Source organism: Lepidochelys kempii, chromosome 20 (assembly GCF_965140285.1).
Source record: "Lepidochelys kempii isolate rLepKem1 chromosome 20, rLepKem1.hap1, whole genome shotgun sequence".
NCBI lineage: Eukaryota > Metazoa > Chordata > Testudines > Cheloniidae > Lepidochelys > Lepidochelys kempii.
Window position 1 is genome coordinate 4,075,716 of NC_136399.1, and position 19,726 is coordinate 4,095,441.

Here is a 19,726-nt window from a genome sequence, read left to right on the forward strand (position 1 = left end):
CACGTCAGGGCGTTCTATGTCTCAGCTACATCAGACGAGTATAGAGATCGCAGGGCCAAGTCACTCGGGGCAATCCGAGACACATTTTGTCACATGCAGCCAGCTAAAACCCAGCTCCTTCTTCAAGCCCTACATGCAATAGGAGTGTGGGGAGGGGGCAGAACAGGGGGCAGCATATTGCTGAAGAATGAAGCTCTGGGTGCAGGGTGGCGTGTCCCAGCTCCTTCCGAACCGTCTAACAGTTGCGGGGATGGGTCACTTGGGTGACACGATGCTTATTTTGTCACGCACGGTCAGTCAAAACTCAGCTCCTTACTGATTCACTCAACGAATTAGTCACTGCAATTTTGATCACATCCAAGCACATTCATGGGAGGAAATTTCTAAAAATTCTATCTTACACGGATGCATTTTAAAATGAAATTGGCCACGGCCGAGGAACTGGGAACCCAAGGAACCAACGGGAGCCTCAGGGCTGGTCTACACTTAAAAATTAGCTCAACCTCGCTATGTTGCTCAGGGCTGTGGAAACACTGCAAGTCATGAGCACGGTCGTTAGGTTGACCTAACCCCCAGGGTAGGTGCAGCTCGATCAAGGTAAGAATTCTTCAGTTGACCGAGCTCCCGTCTCTGGGAGAGGCGGATGAGCTGCACCAACAGAGGTAAGAAGTGTCTACGCGTGGCTGCAGCGTAGACAAGCCCCCGGTGCCGGTGAAGGTGCCACACCCCCTCGTCAGGAGGGTCCGCAGGGGGCTCCCAGCCCACATGGGTCACACCTTGCCCCACCATGGCAGCTGGGCTGCCCCCTTCCCCTGCCCCCCAGCATGGGCGCCACCCCTTGCCCGCATTGTTGCCTTACGCCCCTCCCCAGGGCTTGCCCCATCACCCACCCCCTGAGCCTGGGCCCCACAAACACCCATCGCGTGGCTCAGCCCCCGCCCCCTGGGGGGACTCCCTGCAGCTTGGGCTCCCCACTGACACCTCACCTGGCCAGGGCCCCACCCTAGCACCTGCCACCTGCCCCAGGCCCCAGGGAGGCCCTTTTTATCATGTGACCCCAAACCAATCAGCTTGGCTCCCTCCCCCCACCCAGTTAGTGAGATACAATGTATCTTCCCTCCCCCCACAGGGCTATTGTTCTCTCGGGGCTGCTCTTGCCCTTTAAGAGCTCTGATGACGTCATCAGACGAGGCGGGCCTCGCCTTCATGATTGGCTCCCGAGAGCGCTGACTCGGCCCAATCCGCCCTCGCCAGATGCCAGCCCCGTCCCAGCTCCACTCCGGCTTCGCTACTTATGGGCCGTCCCAGGGGATTCGCCAATGAGAAGCCAGTCCCGCTGATTGGCACAGCCTCGGCCCACTGGCAGCGCTCGCTGCGGCCGCGCGGACGGGCCCGAGCGCGGCGGCGCGGAGCAGGGCGGAAGCAGCGGTGAGGGCAGGCGGCTCGGGGAAGATGGCGGAGGCGCGGCGGGGCCGGGGGCTCCCGGAGCCGGGGCTGCTCCTGGTGCTGGCGCTGCTGGGGCCGGGGCGGCCGCTGCCCGGGGCCGCGGGGAGCCTGAACCTGCAGGAGCTCAACGAGCTGAAGTACGGGATCGAGATCGCCGCCGAGCCCGTGCTGGCCGGGCAGGTGCGTGCGGGGGGGGCGGCCCGGGGGGGGAGGTGCCTGCGGTGGGGGGGCGTCAACTGTGGGGGGGGCCGGGCAGGTGCGTGCGGGGGGGGGCGGCCCGGGGGGGGAGGTGCCTGCGGCGGGGGGGCGTCAACTGTGGGGGGGGGCCGGGCAGGTGCGTGCGGGGGGGGCGGCCCGGGGGGGAGGTGCCTGCGGCGGGGGGGCGTCAACTGTGGGGGGGGGCCGGGCAGGTGCGTGCGGGGGGGGGGCGGCCCGGGGGGGGAGGTGCCTGCGGCGGGGGGGCGTCAACTGTGGGGGGGGCCGGGCAGGTGCGTGCGGGGGGGGCGGCCCGGGGGGGGAGGTGCCTGCGGCGGGGGGGCGTCAACTGTGGGGGGGGCCGGGCAGGTGCGTGCGGGGGGGGCGGCCCGGGGGGGGAGGTGCCTGCGGCGGGGGGGCGGACCGGGGGGGCGTCAACTGTGGGCGGGGGCCGGGCAGGTGCGTGCGGGGGGGGCGGCCCGGGGGGGGAGGTGCCTGCGGCGGGGGGGCGTCAACTGTGGGGGGGGCCGGGCAGGTGCGTGCGCGGGGGCGGCGGGGGCGGGGGCGGCCGGGGGGGGGAGCGGCCCGATGCGTGCGGGGGGGGCGGCGGCCCGGGCGGGGCAGGTGCGTGCGGGGGGGGGCAGGTGCGTCCGGGGGGAGCGTCAGCTGCGGGCGGGCGGCAGGTGCCTGCGGGGGGGGGTCGGATGGGAGAAGTGGGGGGCGGGTAGGTGCGTGTTGGGGGGGCCGGCAGGTCCGTGCCGGGGGGCGCGGGTAGGTATCTGTAGGTGGAGGAGGGAAGAGGGGCCAGGGCAGGGCCGCTGGGGCAGTTTGTACAGGGGGCGGGGGCTGAGAGTCATTGAACCAAACTGTAAACCCTGGGCATGGTGGAATCCACTTCAAGCCAAGGGGTGCGGCAGCCCCCCGAGATCCAGCACCTATGGGCCAGGGGTTCCAGAGTGGGGGGTGAGAGCGTCTGGGCTGGGTCAGGCTGGAGGTGATGGGGCCCCACTGGATAGGTGGTCGGGGGACTAGTGAGGTTGGATGTGTGGGGGCTGAGGGGGGCTGGGCCAGGGTGCAAGTTAGCTGGGGAATGTGTGTGGGCCAAAGTGGACCCAAGGAGTTGGGGGGCCAGGACCAGTGTTTATGTGAGGGTTGGGTCAGGGAATGAGCTGTTGGGGTCGAGGGAGAGCAGAGGGGGGAGACCTGGCATAGGAGTTGGCACTGAGCGGGGGGGGGATGCTGGGAGTGTTAGGTAGGGGTAAGACTGGGGTTTGAGGGGGGCTGGGGTGGGGTAGGTGGGTGAAGGGGGGTTGAGGAGTTGAGGGCAGGTCAGGGGCATAAATGGGCAAGAGGAGGGGGGCGGGCTGGAGAGCAGGGGCCAAGGGCAAAGATGTCCCAGGGGAGTGGGAGGTGATGGGGCTGAGTTGGGGGAGCAGGGGTGTTAGGGGAGGTGGGTTGGGTGAGGGCCTGGTTAGCAAGCGATGTGAAGTGAAGGGGCCAGGCCCATGCAGAACTCCCCATCAGCTATCCCATCCCCCCAATCCTGGGGCCACATCAGACCTGGTGCGCCTAGAAAACAAGGCCCCTTTATTCTGTTCCCAACTATCCACCCCATCATGGCGCAGGCTGTGGCAGCCCCTCGCCCTTGCCCTGTGCAGACTCCGCAGCATCCTGGACGCTCTCCACACTGGCAGGACGCTGCCCCTGGTGCCTGTGTTTACTTCTCTGGCAGAGGTCGAACGGCTGCACTTGGGACTTCCACCATCTGGTGCCTCCTCTTTGCTTGTGACAAAGGGGCGCGTGGGCGGGACCGGCAGACTTACGAGCTGTGGTTTAATGCTATCGATCTCCCCTGTGCTTTGAAATAGCTAATTCTGGCGCGGCCACATGCACCTGGCTCTGCTTTCTGGCTCCCTTCCTCTCGGGATCAGCGACGGCTCCGGAAGGGTTGGGGAGAAGGGCAAAGACAGATGGAAATACCCTAAAACCGCTGTCGCTTTCTGACAGCAAAAGGCCACCTGATTCTTCATGCACAGCGCTGGCCCAGAGGGAGACTTGGGATAAAAGTGTCTGTTTTTGGCTTGTGTTTGCATCCTGAAAGCTTCCTGCCAGCTACTAAAGAGCTGGAAAGGAATCTAATGGGTCACCCTGCACTTTATTTTGGGCACTTCATGCTTTGTAAATACTAGAGCCAGCTCGTCTGCACGTGGCTGCTTTGCTTTGGCAGAAACTCGAAGACGAGTCCTGTGACTCCGGGCAAGTCGCGTAGGCATCATCTAAACTCACGAGTTGGGTAGTGAACCGTTCAAATGATACAGGTATTGGTAACGTGTTGCACCCCGTCCTCCCCAGTGTGGCCGCAATTTAAGGGCATAAGCTGTGCCCGTATGACTGCATCTGCTGTAGGCGTCATATGGGTCAAACTGTTTTGGTAAAGAAGAAATCGCTGCCCGTAACCGAAGTAGTTATGCCAGAATAAAATCTGTTTGTAGGGCAGGGCCTGAATTGCTTTGTTCCCCAGTACTCCGGTTCTCTCGCCCTTTATCTTCGCAGGGTAGAGACTGTGGCTTGCCCTGTGTTGCACAACGGGGCTGCCATCTTGGCTGAGGTCTGTAGATGCTACCGGGCTATATATATATAATAAAGCCCACGCGTTTTGGTGCCTGAAGATTTATTTAGATTGGAGCGGTGCTCGCCAGAGGTGAACACATATGGAGGTGGTGCAGCTCCTGCCCTGAAAAACGGGAGCAGAAATCAGACAAAGGCTGGGGAAAGGTGTGGGGGGAGGGGGTGTGTGTGTGTGATGGCTGATGTGGGTTGGTAATTCCATGGCAGGCTGTCTATTCCTAGATGCCTGTGTGACGAAGCAGGACTGTTCTTAATGTTTCCTCTGAATAGTGTGGGGGTGCCTCAGTTTCCCCTAAGCAGTTCTTAAGTATCTAGGGGGTGGGGTAAGGGTGTATGATCATTGCAGAGCCCTGGAGGGCAGGTGTGTGCAGGGGTCTGGACACAGAGAATGGCCGACACCCTGTTTCCTGGCAACTGATGGCCTGGGCCCTTCTCCCCTGCAAGGTGAGTGCTAAAGGGTTGGAGAACAAAGGAATCCGGTGCCCTCCTGGCCTGGGAAAGGGACAAAGCCCAGAGGAGGAGGGGCTGGGGAGAGTTTCAGTTTGGGGGCTGGCTGGAGACATGGAGTGAAGTGGTTGTCTGGCTCACTGACCCCAAAATGGACCCAGCTGAGGGGTCCAGTTCTCTGCACCTACAAGCTCTGTGTTAGACCATGTTCCTGTCGTTTAATAAACCTCTGTTTCACTGGCTGGCTGAGAGTCACGTCTGACTGCGGAGTTGGGGGGCAGGATCCTCTGGCCCCCCCCGGACCCCGCCTGAGCGGACTCGCTGTGAGAAGCACAGGGAGGGGCAGAGGAGGCTGAATTCTCCGAGGTCAGACCCAGGAAGGTGGAGCCGGGTGAGCTGTGTGTCCTGAAGACAAGCTGCTCCCAGAGAGGAGACTTCCCCAGAGTCCTGCCTGGCTTCATGGGGAGCAGTCCCAGAGCATCGCCCGGGGACTCCGTGACAGCCTGCCTGTGGAGTCGTAGCACTTCCTCATTACTCTTGTTTACCTCAAGCCCTTCCCATGGCTAGATTTGGGTGTCTCTCTCTGAGGCTGAGCTGTCTCTCCTACGCTTCCGCAGTTGCATGGAAACCAAAACTTCTCTTTATTAAAAGCAGAAGCGGATCTTTGGGCTGCCAGGTGCCCTGGTGTCTAGGGGCCTAGTGCACCGCCATGCGGACTGATGCATTGGCTGAGGGGTTGGCACTGGAGTCCTCCGCCGAGCTTTCCCACTTGTGTGCAGGGTGCTGTGCTCTGCTGATCCCTGCCCCAGAGGGGGCTGTAACTCGGTGGTGGGGGGGGGGAGTTTTGAAGCACTTCAGAATCCTGCCGGCGGCTGCCCGAGTTAGCCAGCCCAGCAAGGTGGGAGGAGGGTTTCCAGGTCCAGATCCCTTACTTTGGGAGCTGACCCCTGAGCAAAGGGGGCCTCAGCAAGGCTTGTGGGGGTGTCCTGAGGTCAGGACCTTTGGTGTTAGAGGGACTGTTGCTCTCAAATGACCTCCAGTGCCCTCTAGCTGATACCCAAGGGGTGTCGGTTTCCTCTAGGTGCCACGCAGCCTGTTTGGGTTCGTTACCTTTTACCCTCATGAAGGTAGCCTGCTCCTTGGGCATGGGACTGCGTGAAGCCAGGACTTTGTGGAGCTCCTCCCCTCATGCCCGATTCTCAAAAAACCCCTCTTTCATTTCAAAGGCCTTGTTTCCTGGCCAGCTCTGCTGCCAGTGGCCCCAAAGAGCAGGAGCTCCGGGTCGGGAAGGGTTCAAATAGGTGGCTGGCGCAGGGAAGAGGGCAAAGTCTGAACAACCCAAAAAGCCTCCCCCGCTAAAACTGCCCCAGAGTCTCAAGAAAACCCCTGCTCCTGAGATGGCCAAGCCTGAGGCTAACGGAGACGCCTCTCTTTGTATTTAAGGATCTCCCAGGCTGGGCCTTGACTTCCCACCTCCTGTGCCCAGGAGCTCCCTACAGGGGTGGTGGGGGGAGCTGCATTTACATGGCAAAGCTGCCAAGGAAACTTGAAACAGGCTCTAAATGAACCTCCTGGCATCAGCTGCTCCTGGGGCGTGATGCTTCTGCCAACGCCATCCATGCTTCCCCTGGCACTGACGAGCAGAGGTTGGCTGAACTGGAATGGGGCTGGGTTTCAAAGTAAGCTGGGCCCCATTGTGATGGGTCTGTACATATGCGACGTGAAGAGGGTCTTGTCAGAAATAATACCTACCTCTTACCTAGCACCGTGCAGTGGCCAACCTCAAAATGGCTTATAAAGGTCAGTGTTGCTAACCCGCTTTCACAGATGGGGAAACTGAGGCACGGAGTGGGGAAGTGACATGCCCAAGGTCACCCAGCAGGTCGCTGGCAGAGCTTGGACTAGAACCTGGGTCTTTTGAGTCCAAATTCAGTGCTCTACCCATTAGGCAACACTGACTCTCAGAATTGACATTCTCAGCACTGGCTTAACAAAAGCTGCTTTGTCAAAGCAGGGTAGCGAAATTGGTACCACCTCCCTCATGGCCGCTCTGCTTTAGATTTCAGGGCTGCTTGTTCCAGTTTAGCTTGAGGCTGTTAGGGATGGGTTGCAGCCTCCCCACTGGGGATTGCACCCGTTTAAATGGGTTCAGGGGGACAGCTGCAGCTAAGCAGAGCCACTTTCTCCTGCAGCCAGAGCCGCCGTGGTGAATGGTGGAGAAGAGCCAGCTTTTGGGCTGGGTTCAGGGAGGATTTTGGGTTCCGAAGAGTCTTTCCTTTCAGTTTGGCCGAGGGGCGAGCAGCAGACTTGGGTTCTATTCCCAGTCCTGCCACTGACCTGGACACCTTTGTTATGTCACCCCTTTGCACCTTAATTCCTCCGCCTGCAAAATGGGGGGCGTGTGCCTCACGCTGCCCGAGGCTTAATGAAATCCTGGTATGGCAGGAACAAGAGAAAGGCAGAGCATCTAGCTACCAGGGTGGCACCTTTTTGCTCCATGGGACCTCCGCTAAGACTAGCAGCCCTGGATCGCCCGCTGCCGGCATCCCGTTCTGGGTTGTAGCACTCGGTGTCCTGGCCAGCAGCGCCTGCGTGGAGAGCCGCCGTTCGCGCGGGCCCTGTTCTCCTGCGCTGATTTCGCTGCCTGCGCTTTCCTAGAGCAAGTCGGAGGACGTGGTGATCGTTTCGTCCAAGTACAAGCAGACGTACGAGTGCCGCCTGCCGTCCGCCGCCGTGAGGATCCACCGGGACGCCGCGGAGCCACCGCAGAGTTACCACGGGCTGGGCATCTCGGATCTGCTGAGGCCGATGGAGGCTGCTCCCTGCCTTGTAAAGGTGAGCCTGCCACCGCACGCTGGGGGCCGGGAGCAGAACTGAGGAATGCAGGGGGCCAAGGGGTTGTGGTGCCCACAGCCGGGTCTGTGGCTCACTGGCCACCCTTTCCCGGCCCCCCTCCATTGCAGTTCTCGGAAACGGCGGCTGTTAATTAGGCTGAGGGAATTGCGTCCATCTTCTTGGCCCCCTGTCCTGAGGGGGCTGATGTTCAGGGGTTCCTCCGGGGGGCTGTCTCCCCGCTGAGCTGTCAGTCCAGAGCACCTGATCCCAGCAAGCCAGTAACATGCAGGGTGTCCCCCCCCGACCGGCCCAGCAACAGCCAGCGTCAGCTGTCCCCGGGGGCCTGGCTGTTGGTGTGAGAGCTTCCCTCAGAATGCAAACAGTCGGGAGATCCCGGGCGGAGCAAGGAAAGGCCCAAGGGTTTGCTCCAACCAGTGCTGGGGTGATCTCTGGGCTCCACAGGATCTTGGCTGGGGACATGGCCGATGGCAGGTTTTGGGGTACATGTGAAGGTTTTGGGGTGCGGGGGCTTCGTTGAACTTAACCCTGTTGCCGCTGCCTTGTTCCCAGACCAAGGACTGGTGGACGTATGAGTTCTGCTATGGGAAACACATCCAGCAATACCACGTCGAAGGTAACCCTCCCCTTGCCTCGTCCCCTGGCTGTTTGCGGGGCCCCAGCGGGAGGGGGGTGTGTGGGTGGCGGGTGGATTTATACAGGCACCCTCACCCGAGAACGCGTCCAGCCGCTCATCTCTGAGGGTGCCTGGCCTGGGCTCGCTCAGTGAGTTTGGCTGGGAGATGGGAAAGCTGCCCAATTTCAACGCTCGGGATATGAAAGAACCTGGTGTGCCCGCCTCAGCTGTGCCTGGGTAGATGGCCGGAGATAAAGGGCACAGGGGCCGTGGCTTCTCTGCTGTGATCACTTTCACTAGATCCCCTCCCACCCCCATGGCATCCGGTATCCAATCCCCCTCTGGGGCTCCCTGTCACAGGTGTGGGCTCACTGCACCTCCGACCCCTCTGCCAGCTGCACAAGGGGTGGCCCCCTTAGGTCTCCTCTGGGTGGAAAGTGACACACCTGTGCGGGGCGCTTGGGTGCAGTGTGGGCAGAGGACGCTCAGTGTTTGATCTCGGTGAGGTGCCCTTAGCAAAAGGGGTTTTACCCCCAGAGACTGGGCCAGCATCCAGCCCTTCCCCTGAATCTGATCTGGGCCGGGATACCGTGTCAGGGCGAGGAATTAACAGGACTCCTAATACCATGTCTCCGGTGGGTTTGTCCTCACACTGAGGCAGGCAATGCTGTTGTCCCCACGGTCCCGCAGGAAGTCTGCGGCAGAGCAGCATCCCGAGTCCCAGGTGAGTGCTGGAGCCACTGGCCAGCCTTCCGGGGGGGGGGTGTCTCCCGCCGGGGCCCCCCAGGGGTTTAGCGCGCTCTAACGTGGGTCGCTCTGTGTCGCTGTTTGTTTCCCAGAGTCTGAAATTAAAGGAGACATCCTCTACCTCGGGTATTATCAGTCGGCGTTCGACTGGGACAACGAGACGGCAAAGGTTGGTGCTTCTTGGACTCCTGTGCTGTGCTGAAGTGTGACCCCCCCTGGTGCTCTAGGTTTGGGAGAAGGGAGATGGGCTTGCCTGGGGGTTTGTCTAGTGCTGGCTTAGCAAACAGGGCATGCAATTCCGCCATAAGTCCCTGCAAGCTCTACCCTCCTGACAGTGGGCCCTGATGGGCAGAGCAGGAGACTGACTCGCTATGTGACCCGGGAAGTAACTTTAGCTGCCTCGGTTTCCCTGTCTATAAAATGGGACTGTCACGGAGTGTGGGGGAGTCCAGGCCCTGCACCCCTCTTCCTGGGATCCACTGAGACTCTCAGCCAGCCAGTAAAACAGAAGGTTTATTGGACAACAGGAACACGGTCCAAAACAGAGCTTGTGGGTACAACCAGGACCCCTCAGTCACGTCCTTCTGGGGGAGCAGGGAGCTTAGACCCCAGCCCTGGGGTTCCCTGTGTTCCTCTCCCCAGTCCCAAACTGAACTAAACCCACCCAGCAGGTTCCCTGCTGCAGCCTCTGTTCACATTCCTGGGCAGAGGTGTCACCTCCCCCTCCTGGCTCAGGTGACAGGCTCTCAGGTCTCCCATCCCCAGGGCACATTCCCAGGTCAACACTTCCCCCTCCCTGCTGAGTCACATCGTCACAGGGACAACTATCTCCCAGCAGAATATCTCCCAACTATCTCCGAGCGGCTTGGTGTGTGGGGTGCTTTGAGACCCCCGGAGACAGCCCCCAGTCCAGCTCCGTGTGGACTGTGAAGTTGGGAGCTTTAATGCTCTCGTCCAAAATTCACCTTCCTAGGCTTCGAAACAGCACAGGCTCAAACGGTACCACAGCCAGATGTACGGCAACGGTTCCAAGTGTGACCTGAGCGGGCAGCCCAGGGAAGCTGAAGTCAGGGTAAGTGGCGTGTGGGGGGTGTCAATTCTCTGGAGTTGGGGTGAGCCGGGGAGACTCCCTGAAGACAGAGGGGGCAGGGCAGCCTCTCTCTGTGGCCTGGGTTCTCCGCTGTTTAAAACGCCAGCAGTGACTGGGGGGGGGCGTGGGGAAGGGGCGGAGGCGGACAAGCCCCTCGGGCGTGGCAGGATGACCGGCAGGCCCCGCGGGACTCTCCGGGAGCCCCAGGTCACCTTAACCCTGTTTCCCCCCCCCCCCCCCCCCCCCCCCCCCGGCGGCAGTTCCTGTGTGAAGAGGGCTCTGGGGATTACATCGCCCGGGTGGACGAGCCGCAGTCCTGTTCCTATGTCCTGACCATTCACACCACCCGCATCTGCCACCACCCCTTCCTGCGACCGCCCTCCACGGCCACCCCCCAGGCCATCCGCTGCCACCCAGCCCTGAGCCCGGCTCAGTATGTGGACTATGTCCAAGCCCAAGTGTGTGAGTATCTGGGGGGCGCGGGGGGACAGGGTCTAAATCTGAGCCCCTCCCAGGGCCTGCAACAGCAGCTCATGTCAGGGCTCGTCCCAGCCCAGCTGATCCCAACCGTCTGTAGGGCGGGTTCTCGAGCTGCCCCACCCCCGCCTCTCCCCCCGGGGTGGGCCCCCTCCTCCCCCACCTCAGGCTTCCCCTTTTCCGCCCCACCCCTAGGTGGGTGGGTTCTCGGGCTGCTCCGCCCCCTCCTCCCCACCCTGGTGTTGGCCCCCCTCCTCCTTCCCTCAGGCTTCCCCCTTTCTGCCCCACCCCTGGGGTAGGCGGGTTCTCGGGCTGCTCCTCCCCCCAGGGTTGGGCGGGTTCTCGGGCTGCCCCGCCCCCTCCTTCCCCAGGGTGGGCAGGGCCTCTGTGGTGATTCAAATCCCATCTACGCTGGCCAATGCAGTCGACACCAAGCGCAAGGTGGAAGAGCTCTCCGAGGAGCTGAAGACCCTGGACACAAGGCTGTGGAACGAGCGCGATCCCAACCCTGCCACCCAGCACCCGGAAGGTGTGGAGCCAGCCCACCCCCTCCACGAGGAGCAGGAAGCGGACGGTATGGGAGCTTCTTCGCACTGATCTCTGGGTGCTCGTGATCCCTGTGGACAGCCCTGTCCGCTGCCCAGGCTCAGGGCGCTCTGCTGAGATCTCCTGGTGCGCCTGGCAGGGGGCCCCGCCGGCTTCCCGCGAAAGGGAACAGGCATCCCCTCACACCCCTGTGGGGGCGCGCGAGGATCTGGTGGTGCCCCAGCATTAGCGCTGCCGGGGCGCGCTGGGCGTGGGTGGGGCCATGTGGCTCAAGGGCCTTCCCCTCCACATTCAGGAGCCACCGCGCTGAGTGCTGACGAGGTGCCATGGGCACTATGGGAGAGCGAAACAGCTGGGCGGGCCGGGGCGAGATCCTGCTCCCGTCAAGGGTGGCTGCAGGGAGATGGAGGGCTCCCGGCTGCCTAGGCTGGTGAGACTGGGAACGTGGGAAGCTCACGCAAGGGCCTGAGGCTGCCCCGGCGCCCAGAGCACTTCTGCAGCCTCCCCAGGACTTTAGCTGCGTGGGTCGGCTCTGCGGTGACGTTTTCTCCTTGGTTTGTGCCAGCCGCTCCCAGGGAAAGCCCCAGAGCTGGCCCGGGGGAAGACACCGACTTCGGGGGTAGCACACTCAGGGCAGGCGACCTGCCGGACCACACCAAGGTAACAGCTCTGTCCTGTGCCCCCCATACACATTCTGGCTTTGCTGGCTCGCTGTGGTCTGAGCCAGGAAGCTGGGGCAGCCATGCCGGGCACCGTTCCCGCTGCTCTCATCCTGGGGTGGGGCCTGTGGCAGCTGTGTCAAGGCTCCGTGCTTCGTGGGGTGCGGACAGCGGCTCCCCCTCACTTCGCTGACGCAGAGCCCCCGCCAACTCCTCTAGTGATCCTGGGTCTGCCACCACGTGGTGCTGCTGAGCAGCACGTCGATTGTCTTCCCTTCTGCCCCAGCCAGGCGCTCCCCAGCAGAGCCCCCTGGGGTTCCACGGGAGCTGCTGCCGAGCCCCACTGCTGGGGAGCAGTTTGCCCTGTTGCCTGGCCTGGGTAGGACAAGGCTAAACAGCAGTGGCTTTGCGGTTGGCAAATCAGGAGTGCGGCTCCCCGGTGCTGTAGCTGGTGCAGTCATGGCTGAGTAATTTTCCCGCCTCCCCCCCGTCCCTGGGGGAGCTGTGTCTGGAGTCCCCCGTGTCGCTCTAAACTCCTGGTCTCGTCCCCGCTGCAGGAGGACGAGTACGCTGTGAAGCCGGCAGATGATCACCAGGCTGGTGAGTGTCTAATAGAGTCCTGGGGCAAACCTCTCTGGGCCATAACTCCACAGGGGAGGTTGTGGGGAGTCCTGGGGGGGATATGTCGGCTACAATCACACCCTGTGGTCTCAGTGTAGACGTGCCCTTATGCTTTTGACCCCAGAAGGGGATGGGGGGGTGAAACCCGAGCATAAACCCCAGGGAACCTGCCTGGCACAGCTTCAGTGTCGGGGTGTAAATTTGGCAATAACAAGCCAAAGAACATCTACTGAGTGTTACTGCGATTTGCAATCCTGATCTCGGATGTGGTGCTCAAACCATTGGCCACGAAGCCAGCAGTCCGTTTTAGGGCCCTGATAAAACACAGGTGGACATCTCTTCCTGCTCTGCCAGGAGGCTGGAGCTGGTGCGTCAGCTCCCTGAGTGATCGGATGAACCTTCGCTGGCAGAGTGCCTGGCGCTCTGGGATGTTGGGGGTTAAAATCTGTGCCCCCGTGGGAATCCCAAGGGTGCTCTGTCTGGTTCTCCTTCAGAACTGTCTTGGCAAGGGGCTGGATCTGCATGCGCCGGGAGGGGACTGGCTCTTTCCAGCACAGAGCCTCAGATGTTCCTGTTTCTCTGGCCTCTTTCAGATTTCCAGCAAAAAATCCACTTCAAAGTGATCCGGAGCCCAGGGGATCTAGTCCAGTTTATCGAGGCACTGAAGGAAAGCACCAAGAAGGTACGTGGGGGCCTGGTGTGGTGTTCTCCATCGGTGCTCTTAGCCCACGGCACTCGCCCTTCATGGGCAGGTGATCTGTTGACCCTAGGTAATGAGCGTTAACAACTGGATACCTGGCTTGGGGGCAGGCCTGATCTAGCGCTGACTTTGACTCCCTCTGTTAATGTGAGCTGGTCCTGGCCTTGCTCTGTGCCTCAGTTTCCCCCTCTGGGATGCTAACCCTCCCTGACTACACAGGCCAGCTCTGAGAGAGATTCATGTTCATTCCTGTTGGGGCACCTGACGTTGGCTGCTGTCGGAAGACAGGATACAGGGCTAGCGGGACCTTTGGTCCGACCCCATGTGGCCGTTCTAACACGTTGAGTGTGGGGAGTGTCTTGATGCCTGTTTCCCCCCAGGGGAAAGAGAAGGCGAGTGAGTTGGAGAAGAGCCAGGAGGCCCCGAGGACCGAGGAGGCTCCGGCAACTGGGAGCGAGCGCCCGGAGGAGGACGATGACGAGGAGGACGACGACCTGCTGGGGAAGTTTGAGGAGGAGCTGGAGGACATCCTGCTGCCCAGCTCGGAGCAGGCCAAGCTGAAGGAGGAGGTGAAAATGGAAATGGAGAAGCAGTTCGACAACATCATTGACGAGGTGAGACTGAGGGAGTGGCCCCTGCCTCCCCACTCCCCCCTCATCCCGTGTCTGACACTGGGGTGTCCCCTCTTTTCAGCCCTGTCTCCTCTCTGCCCTCCCTGGGGTGCAGCTGGATCCCGACCTCTGGGCACAGACCCTTGCTGCTGTCGGGAAGGCTGCTGGGGCATGGGCAGCGCCCCTTCCTCGCAGCGCAGGGGCCGTGCAGGGAGACCCATGTGCCGGCTGCCCATCCTGAGGGCATCGGGAAGCGTTCATGCCCCACGGGCACGTGGATATTTCTGCCAGTGCCAGGCTCCCAGTGGCCTCTCCCACCTTTTTCCTTTGGCACCGTTACTTGTAGCCATGACACTGGGGAGGTCACTGGGGAGTGATCCCCAAACCTCTGGCTTTAAGGGCATGGGCAAAGGGATCAGGTTTGGAGGCAGTATTTCCTCTAGCCACTAGGGGGTGACGGAGCCACACCGGTATGGTACTCCCTAGCCACTGTGCCCCAGGACGGAGGGCAAGGTGCCCTCGCTGTTGGGGGAAGGCCGTGAGGGCTTGGGCTGGCATCAGCGGGGTCAGATCGCTGCTCTGTGGCTCAACCTGGCCTGTGGGAGGTAACGGCTTCCGCTCCCAGGTGGAGGATGAGCTGGAGACAGAGGGCCTGAAGGGCGAGTTTGATCGGAACCACGCTTCCAAGTCACTGGCCTCCACCCTCAACAAGCTGATGGACAAGCTGGATGGCGGCAAAGCGCCCGAGAAAGGGGAGGAGGAGGAGGAAGAGGAGGGCGAGGGAGACTCAGCCAGGAGCAGCGCGAACCACTTGGATAAGCAAGCAGCTGGTATGCTCCGAGGTGTGCGTGTGGTTCTTTGATTCCCTGGGCTGCTTATATCCACCCCTGGGCTGCTCTGCCCGTGTCATCTTCAAGGAGGTGCGATGGCATGCATTTAAAGGTGTAGTGTCTGGAAATCTGGCCCAGGCCCGGCCCCATCTGAGGAACTCTTTGCATCAGGGCTGCTCAGAGCTCCCTTCTCCCCCCTCCCCGCCCCCACAGCTTCTGGAGCTGAGCTTGGGAATCACTCCCCCTGTGCAGCAGGACATTGCCCCGGTAGATCTCCCATGGGAGAGTTGGGGATGGTGTCCGGGTTGGGGCAGCAGTGGGCCTGAACTCTGTACTACGCTCGGAGCTGAGCAGAGGGGTTGGAATTGCTGTTTCTCTCACACCGGAACACAGTGCCCGTGGGCAGGGGGACCACCGGTCTGGGGAAGTGCTTTCTGATGGCCACTTGGGGCTGCGTAACCCCAGCGGGAATCCCGGAGGGGGATGCCTAAACGGGGTGGGAACCCCAGGCGGCTTGGCAAAGTGGGGCCGTAACTGTCAGCATTTGCCCTCAGCGGCCTGGCCTCTGCACTTACACACCTGTGAACAGTGACCGCTTCGGCCATAGCTCCCGAAGCGCACAGAGCCGCCTGCCCCCCGCGGTGCCAGCCCTGGGCACTGAAGCCCCTCTCTGTAACCTTCTGTCTCAGAGGCCGACTCGGACGGGCATGTGAAGGTTAGGGTCACTAGGATAAAGCCAGGCAGCCCCCTGCAGAAGGAGCTGAGGGTGAGAGAGATGGGCAGCGAGAACCCGCAGCTGCGACACATTGAGAATGTGGTTAAGGACCTGCTGGAGAGAGAGGGCCTGAAAGCGGAAGGTAATGCTGGCCAGAGGGGAGGGTACTGCTGTGCCAGGGGGCTGGGGATCGGAGCTCCCGAGGGCAGGGACCAGGCCCTGCCGGTGGAGGGGAAGGGGCTCCCGTAAGCCATTCACTAGTGATCGCTTTCTGTTGTCTCAGGAGCCACGTCCAGAGGGGGCTGAGCTGGTGCAGGGCCGGACCTGAGGAGAAGGGAACTGGGGCCCCTAGAAGGGCAGGAGCAGTGGGACTGGGGTTACTGGGGGAACCTGAATAAACCCAGGGGTGTAAGGGGCTCTGCTGGTAATTGTAGGGCCATCAAGAGGTCATTTAGAGTCCAGCCCCTGGCACTGAGACAGGACCAAATAAACCCGTGACTATCCCACCCAGGGCTTTTTCCAACCTGGTCTTAAAACCCTCCAAGGATGGGATTCCTTGGGAGCCTGTCCCAGAGTCGATCTCCCCTTTGAGTTTTACATCTGACCTCAATCTCCCTTGGTGCAGATCAGACCTGTTGCTTCTTGTCCTACCTTCCATGGATTTGGAGAAGGATCGATGGGTCCTCTCGATAAGTCCCCAGATACACGAGGGGCTGTCATCCAGTCCTCTCTCGGCTCTTTTTAATTCAAGATTAAATGTGCCCGGTTTTTAGCCTGTCCTCACAGGTCAGGTTTTCTAAACCTGTTCGTTTTTGTTGCTCTTCTCTCGACTCTCTCCAATTTGTGCCCCCTAAAGTGTGACACCCCGAACTGTATGCAGTACTCCAGCTCGTAGAGCCGCATAGAGCCGGACAACCCCCCCGGTGCATTGCATCTGATGCGTCTGTTAATGCACCCCAGAATTTTAACCCTTTTTACAGCTGCGTCACGCTGGTGACTCAAGCTGCGCTTGTGATCCGCTCTAACCCCCAGATCCTTTTCAGCCTAGCCACTTAATCCCCATTTTGTAGCTGTGCGTTCCATTCCCCCCCCGCCCGCACTTCCCGTGTGAAGTTCTTTGCACTTATCCGTGCTGAGTTTCAGCTTGTTGGATTCAGAGCAGTCCTTCTTCAATTTGACGGCGGCGTTTTGTATTCGAATCCTTCCCTCCCAAGTGCGAGCGACCCCTCCCAGCGTGGTGATGTCTGCGCATTTTATAAGCATGCTCTCCAGCCAAGTCATTCATGAAAATATTGAATGGGACTGACCCCACAGGACCCCACTAGATCTGCCCGCTCAGTTAGTGAACCATTGAGAACTGCTCTTTGTGTACAGTCTTTTTACTTTCTAGTAATTTCATCTAGACCCGATTTTCCTAGTTTGCTTATGAGACTGTCTTCTGGGACTGTCAGAACGGCCAGACTGGGTCAGAACAAAGGTCCATCTAGCCCGGTAGCCTGTCTTCTGACAGGTTTCAGAGCGGTAGCCCAGATTACTCTGTATCAGGAAAAAAACCAAGGAGTCCTTGTGGCACCTTAGAGACTAACAAATGTATTTGGGCATTAGCTTTTCTGGGCTAAAATCCAGTTCATCAGATGCATGGAGTGAAAAATACAGTAAGCAGGTATAAATATACAGCACGTGAAAAGATGGGAGTTGCCTTACCAAGTTGGGGGTGGGGGGGGGCAGTGTTAACGATGCACCCTAATTGAATTGGTGTCGTTAGCATTGACCAGTTTTCTGACCGGCGCCACCTGGGTCTGCCCTTTGCCAAGGCCTCGGCAGCTCTCCCTGCGCTGGCGACCCGCTAAGGGCCCGTCTGTCCTACGGGGGGGCTGCAGCAGCACCACTAAGGGGGTTTCCCGTCGCTGGAGAAATTTCCCCTCCTCTCACGGCAGCAGCTGGGTGGACAGAAGCATTCTCCCATCAGCCCCACCGTGTCTCCAATGGGGGCTAGGCTGGCATAGCTGCGGCGCTCAGTGGTGTGAAGTTTTCACACCCCTGAGCGCTGGAGCTGTTGATTCAAACTTTGAGCCTAGACCAGGGCTAACGCTTACGGCGCTGATCAACAGGTAAAATCGAGATCAAAATCGTGACGACGGGGGGCTTTGGGGATGAGGACGATACCCACTGGCTGTCGGACGAGGACACCAAGAACCTCAAAGACATTTTCTTCAATATCCTGGTGAAAGCAAGTCTAATGCTACAGGGGGCGGGGCCTTTGTGGCTTGTGGGTGGGGCCTTTGCCTCTTGCATCCGAGCGTTCTGCAGCCACTAATGGATTAATCCCCGTGCAAGGCAGGTCCCATGGGGAAAACTGAGTCACAGAAGGGAAGTGACTTTTCCTCGGGCCATCCAGTGAGTGGGTGGCAGAGCTGGGGATGGAAGCCAGGAGTCCTGACGTTGCTATTCGTTCACCTACACAGCCTCCTTGCTTCGCAACAGCTAGATGCCCCAGAGGTGCAGCCACCTCTGGGGAGGAGGGCATGAGCCAGCTACACGGCTGTATCAGGGGAAGTGAGTGGGAGCTAGGGCCCGAGCAGAGCTGGACAGAGCAAATGTTTTCATGACTAGAAAGTAAAATGAGACATTTTCAGTATTACAGAACCATAGAAACTTAGGGGTAGAAGGGACCTTGAGAGGTCTGCTAGTCCAGCCCCGCACACTGAGGCAGGATCAAGTAGACCTAGACCACACAGAGCAGGCAGGTCCCCTCTGCCCCCAAAGTCTCGACCCCCAGACACTGGCCAATCTACTCTGGGGGTCTCCCTGCTCCAGGTTCCAGCTGGTGCCATCAGGGAGCCTGACCCCAGATACTCCTGTCCCCCAGCAGCCAGTGATCCCAGCTTTACCCTCCCTGCTGGTGGTCTCGCCAGCATCGGTGGCTCTCTTCCTGGAGCCCAGCCTTACGGGGCAGCGCCCTCCTCCCCTGGGCTAGGGCGGGAGGTGACGGGGGGCCTGGAGCAGAGCTCCCCGCTGCTGGTGGGAGGGTCGGCCTGGGGGATCTCCACCCAGTGCCTCCATGGGCCTCTGCTCTTTGCCTCTCCAGATCCAGGGCACGGAAGAAGCTCACAAGGAGCGGAGGCGGCAGCAGGAGCTGGAGGACAACTACCGCTTTGTGTGGGGGCAGCGGCCGGAGGAGGCGCCGGCAGCCGGTGGCTCCGACTCGGAGGAGCTGGATTTCTGAGCGGGCGCCAGACGATTGCCTGCAGCACCCCCTCCCCCCGCCCCCTGAATGTCCCATTGGCTTGACTGGTCAGGGGACCAGACAGCAAGGGTGAAAAATAGGGATGGGGGTTGGCAGGGTAAGAGAGGCCTACGTAAGACAGCCCCAAATATTGGGATTGTCCCTTTAAAATAGGGACATCTGGTCACCCTATCGACTAGTAACCAAGGCACCACGGCTCCTCTCCGGAGGACGCCCAGCGGGGCCTGGCCCCCGTCAGCACTCAGGGGTGGGGGGCACTGATCCCTCCTGTCCCCACAGGCCGGCGGGGGGGCTCTGTCTGGGGTGGCTCCTGCTAGGAGGATGGAGAGGGACTGACTGATTTCCATGGTAACGGCCGGCAGGAGCATCCTCTTTGATCCCTTCAAGGAAGGGTGGGCGTGGGCTGCATCTGCACCCGTGTGAAGCGTCTAGCACATGCTGGCGGGGTCCATTTACCACCCCATTGCCCCATGAGAATAATGGTGAGTCCCCACCTGTGGGCACTCTGCCGGCCGTCCACTCCCTCAGGAGCTGTGCCCGGCGGAGAGGCCAGGGGGCAGGGCCAGGCTGCTGGGTGCTGTGGGCAGGCTGGGCTGGGCGGGCAGGGGGTCTCCCCCACATGTCCGCGGTGCCTGGGCAAAGGGAGGGTGGAGCTGGAGCCCCTGGCGTTTTGAGGGCCCTGCACATGGAGAAATACTTGCAGCTGCTGGCAGGTTTTGGCCTGGAGCTGGGGGCGGGGCCTGGTTAGCTCCTCCCACTCCACTGCTAAACCTGGCAGGGGTTGTGATGCAGCTGGGCAGCATGGCCTGCCGCCTCCCCAGGGCCAGGGGTGGTGGCTCAGTTCGTTTGCATCAGTCGTTCACCAGCATGCTCTCCTTGCCCTGCTGGGCTCAGGGCACAGCTGGGGCCATCATTGCCAGGAGCCCATGTTGTTTCCTGGAACTCCCCGGCCGGGTCGTTTGGGGGGACGTGAGCCCCCCAGCGTGGCCGTGCGCAGGAGCCAGGGGAGCAGAGGGTTAACGAAACCTCACTCTGGTTCTCTGTCTGCCTGTGGCAGCGTTGGAGCCCATCCACCCTCTCTCCTAACGAGACAATTCACTTTACTTCCCTCCGCTTGTGGGGTAAAGGTCTCCCCAGCACCTGCCCCCTCTTGGACGGGGTGGGGGGACCCTACTTCCCCAGGGAAAGGGGGGAAAACCATCCATGATCCAATTTGTATCAATAAACCAGGCTGGACTAGTCCGCTTCCTGTGTCTAATTTACTGCGGTGGAGCCGCGAGCTGCCCCCCGGAGCAGCT

General features: G+C 60.8%; 1 protein-coding gene across 2 annotated transcripts; it reads left to right on the forward strand.

Annotated features, from left to right (window-relative positions):
* Positions 1–1,411: 1,411 nt before the first annotated feature.
* On the forward strand, positions 1,412–19,667 carry OS9 (OS9 endoplasmic reticulum lectin). 2 transcript variants are annotated; one of them, XM_073319357.1, is made up of 15 exons: positions 1,412–1,626; positions 7,375–7,551; positions 8,122–8,185; positions 9,025–9,101; positions 9,906–10,004; positions 10,283–10,484; positions 10,924–11,073; positions 11,611–11,705; positions 12,262–12,304; positions 12,919–13,007; positions 13,406–13,639; positions 14,262–14,466; positions 15,156–15,323; positions 17,293–17,411; positions 18,270–19,667. In XM_073319357.1, the coding sequence occupies exons 1-15, from the start codon at positions 1,453–1,455 to the stop codon at positions 18,405–18,407; spliced, it is 2,034 nt and encodes a 677-aa protein (XP_073175458.1). In that variant the 5' UTR covers positions 1,412–1,452; the 3' UTR covers positions 18,408–19,667. The 2 variants fall into 2 exon arrangements, with proteins under 2 accessions (XP_073175458.1, XP_073175456.1); XM_073319355.2 differs by having other exon boundaries at positions 1,413–1,626; positions 17,293–17,405.
* Positions 19,668–19,726: the final 59 nt, after the last annotated feature.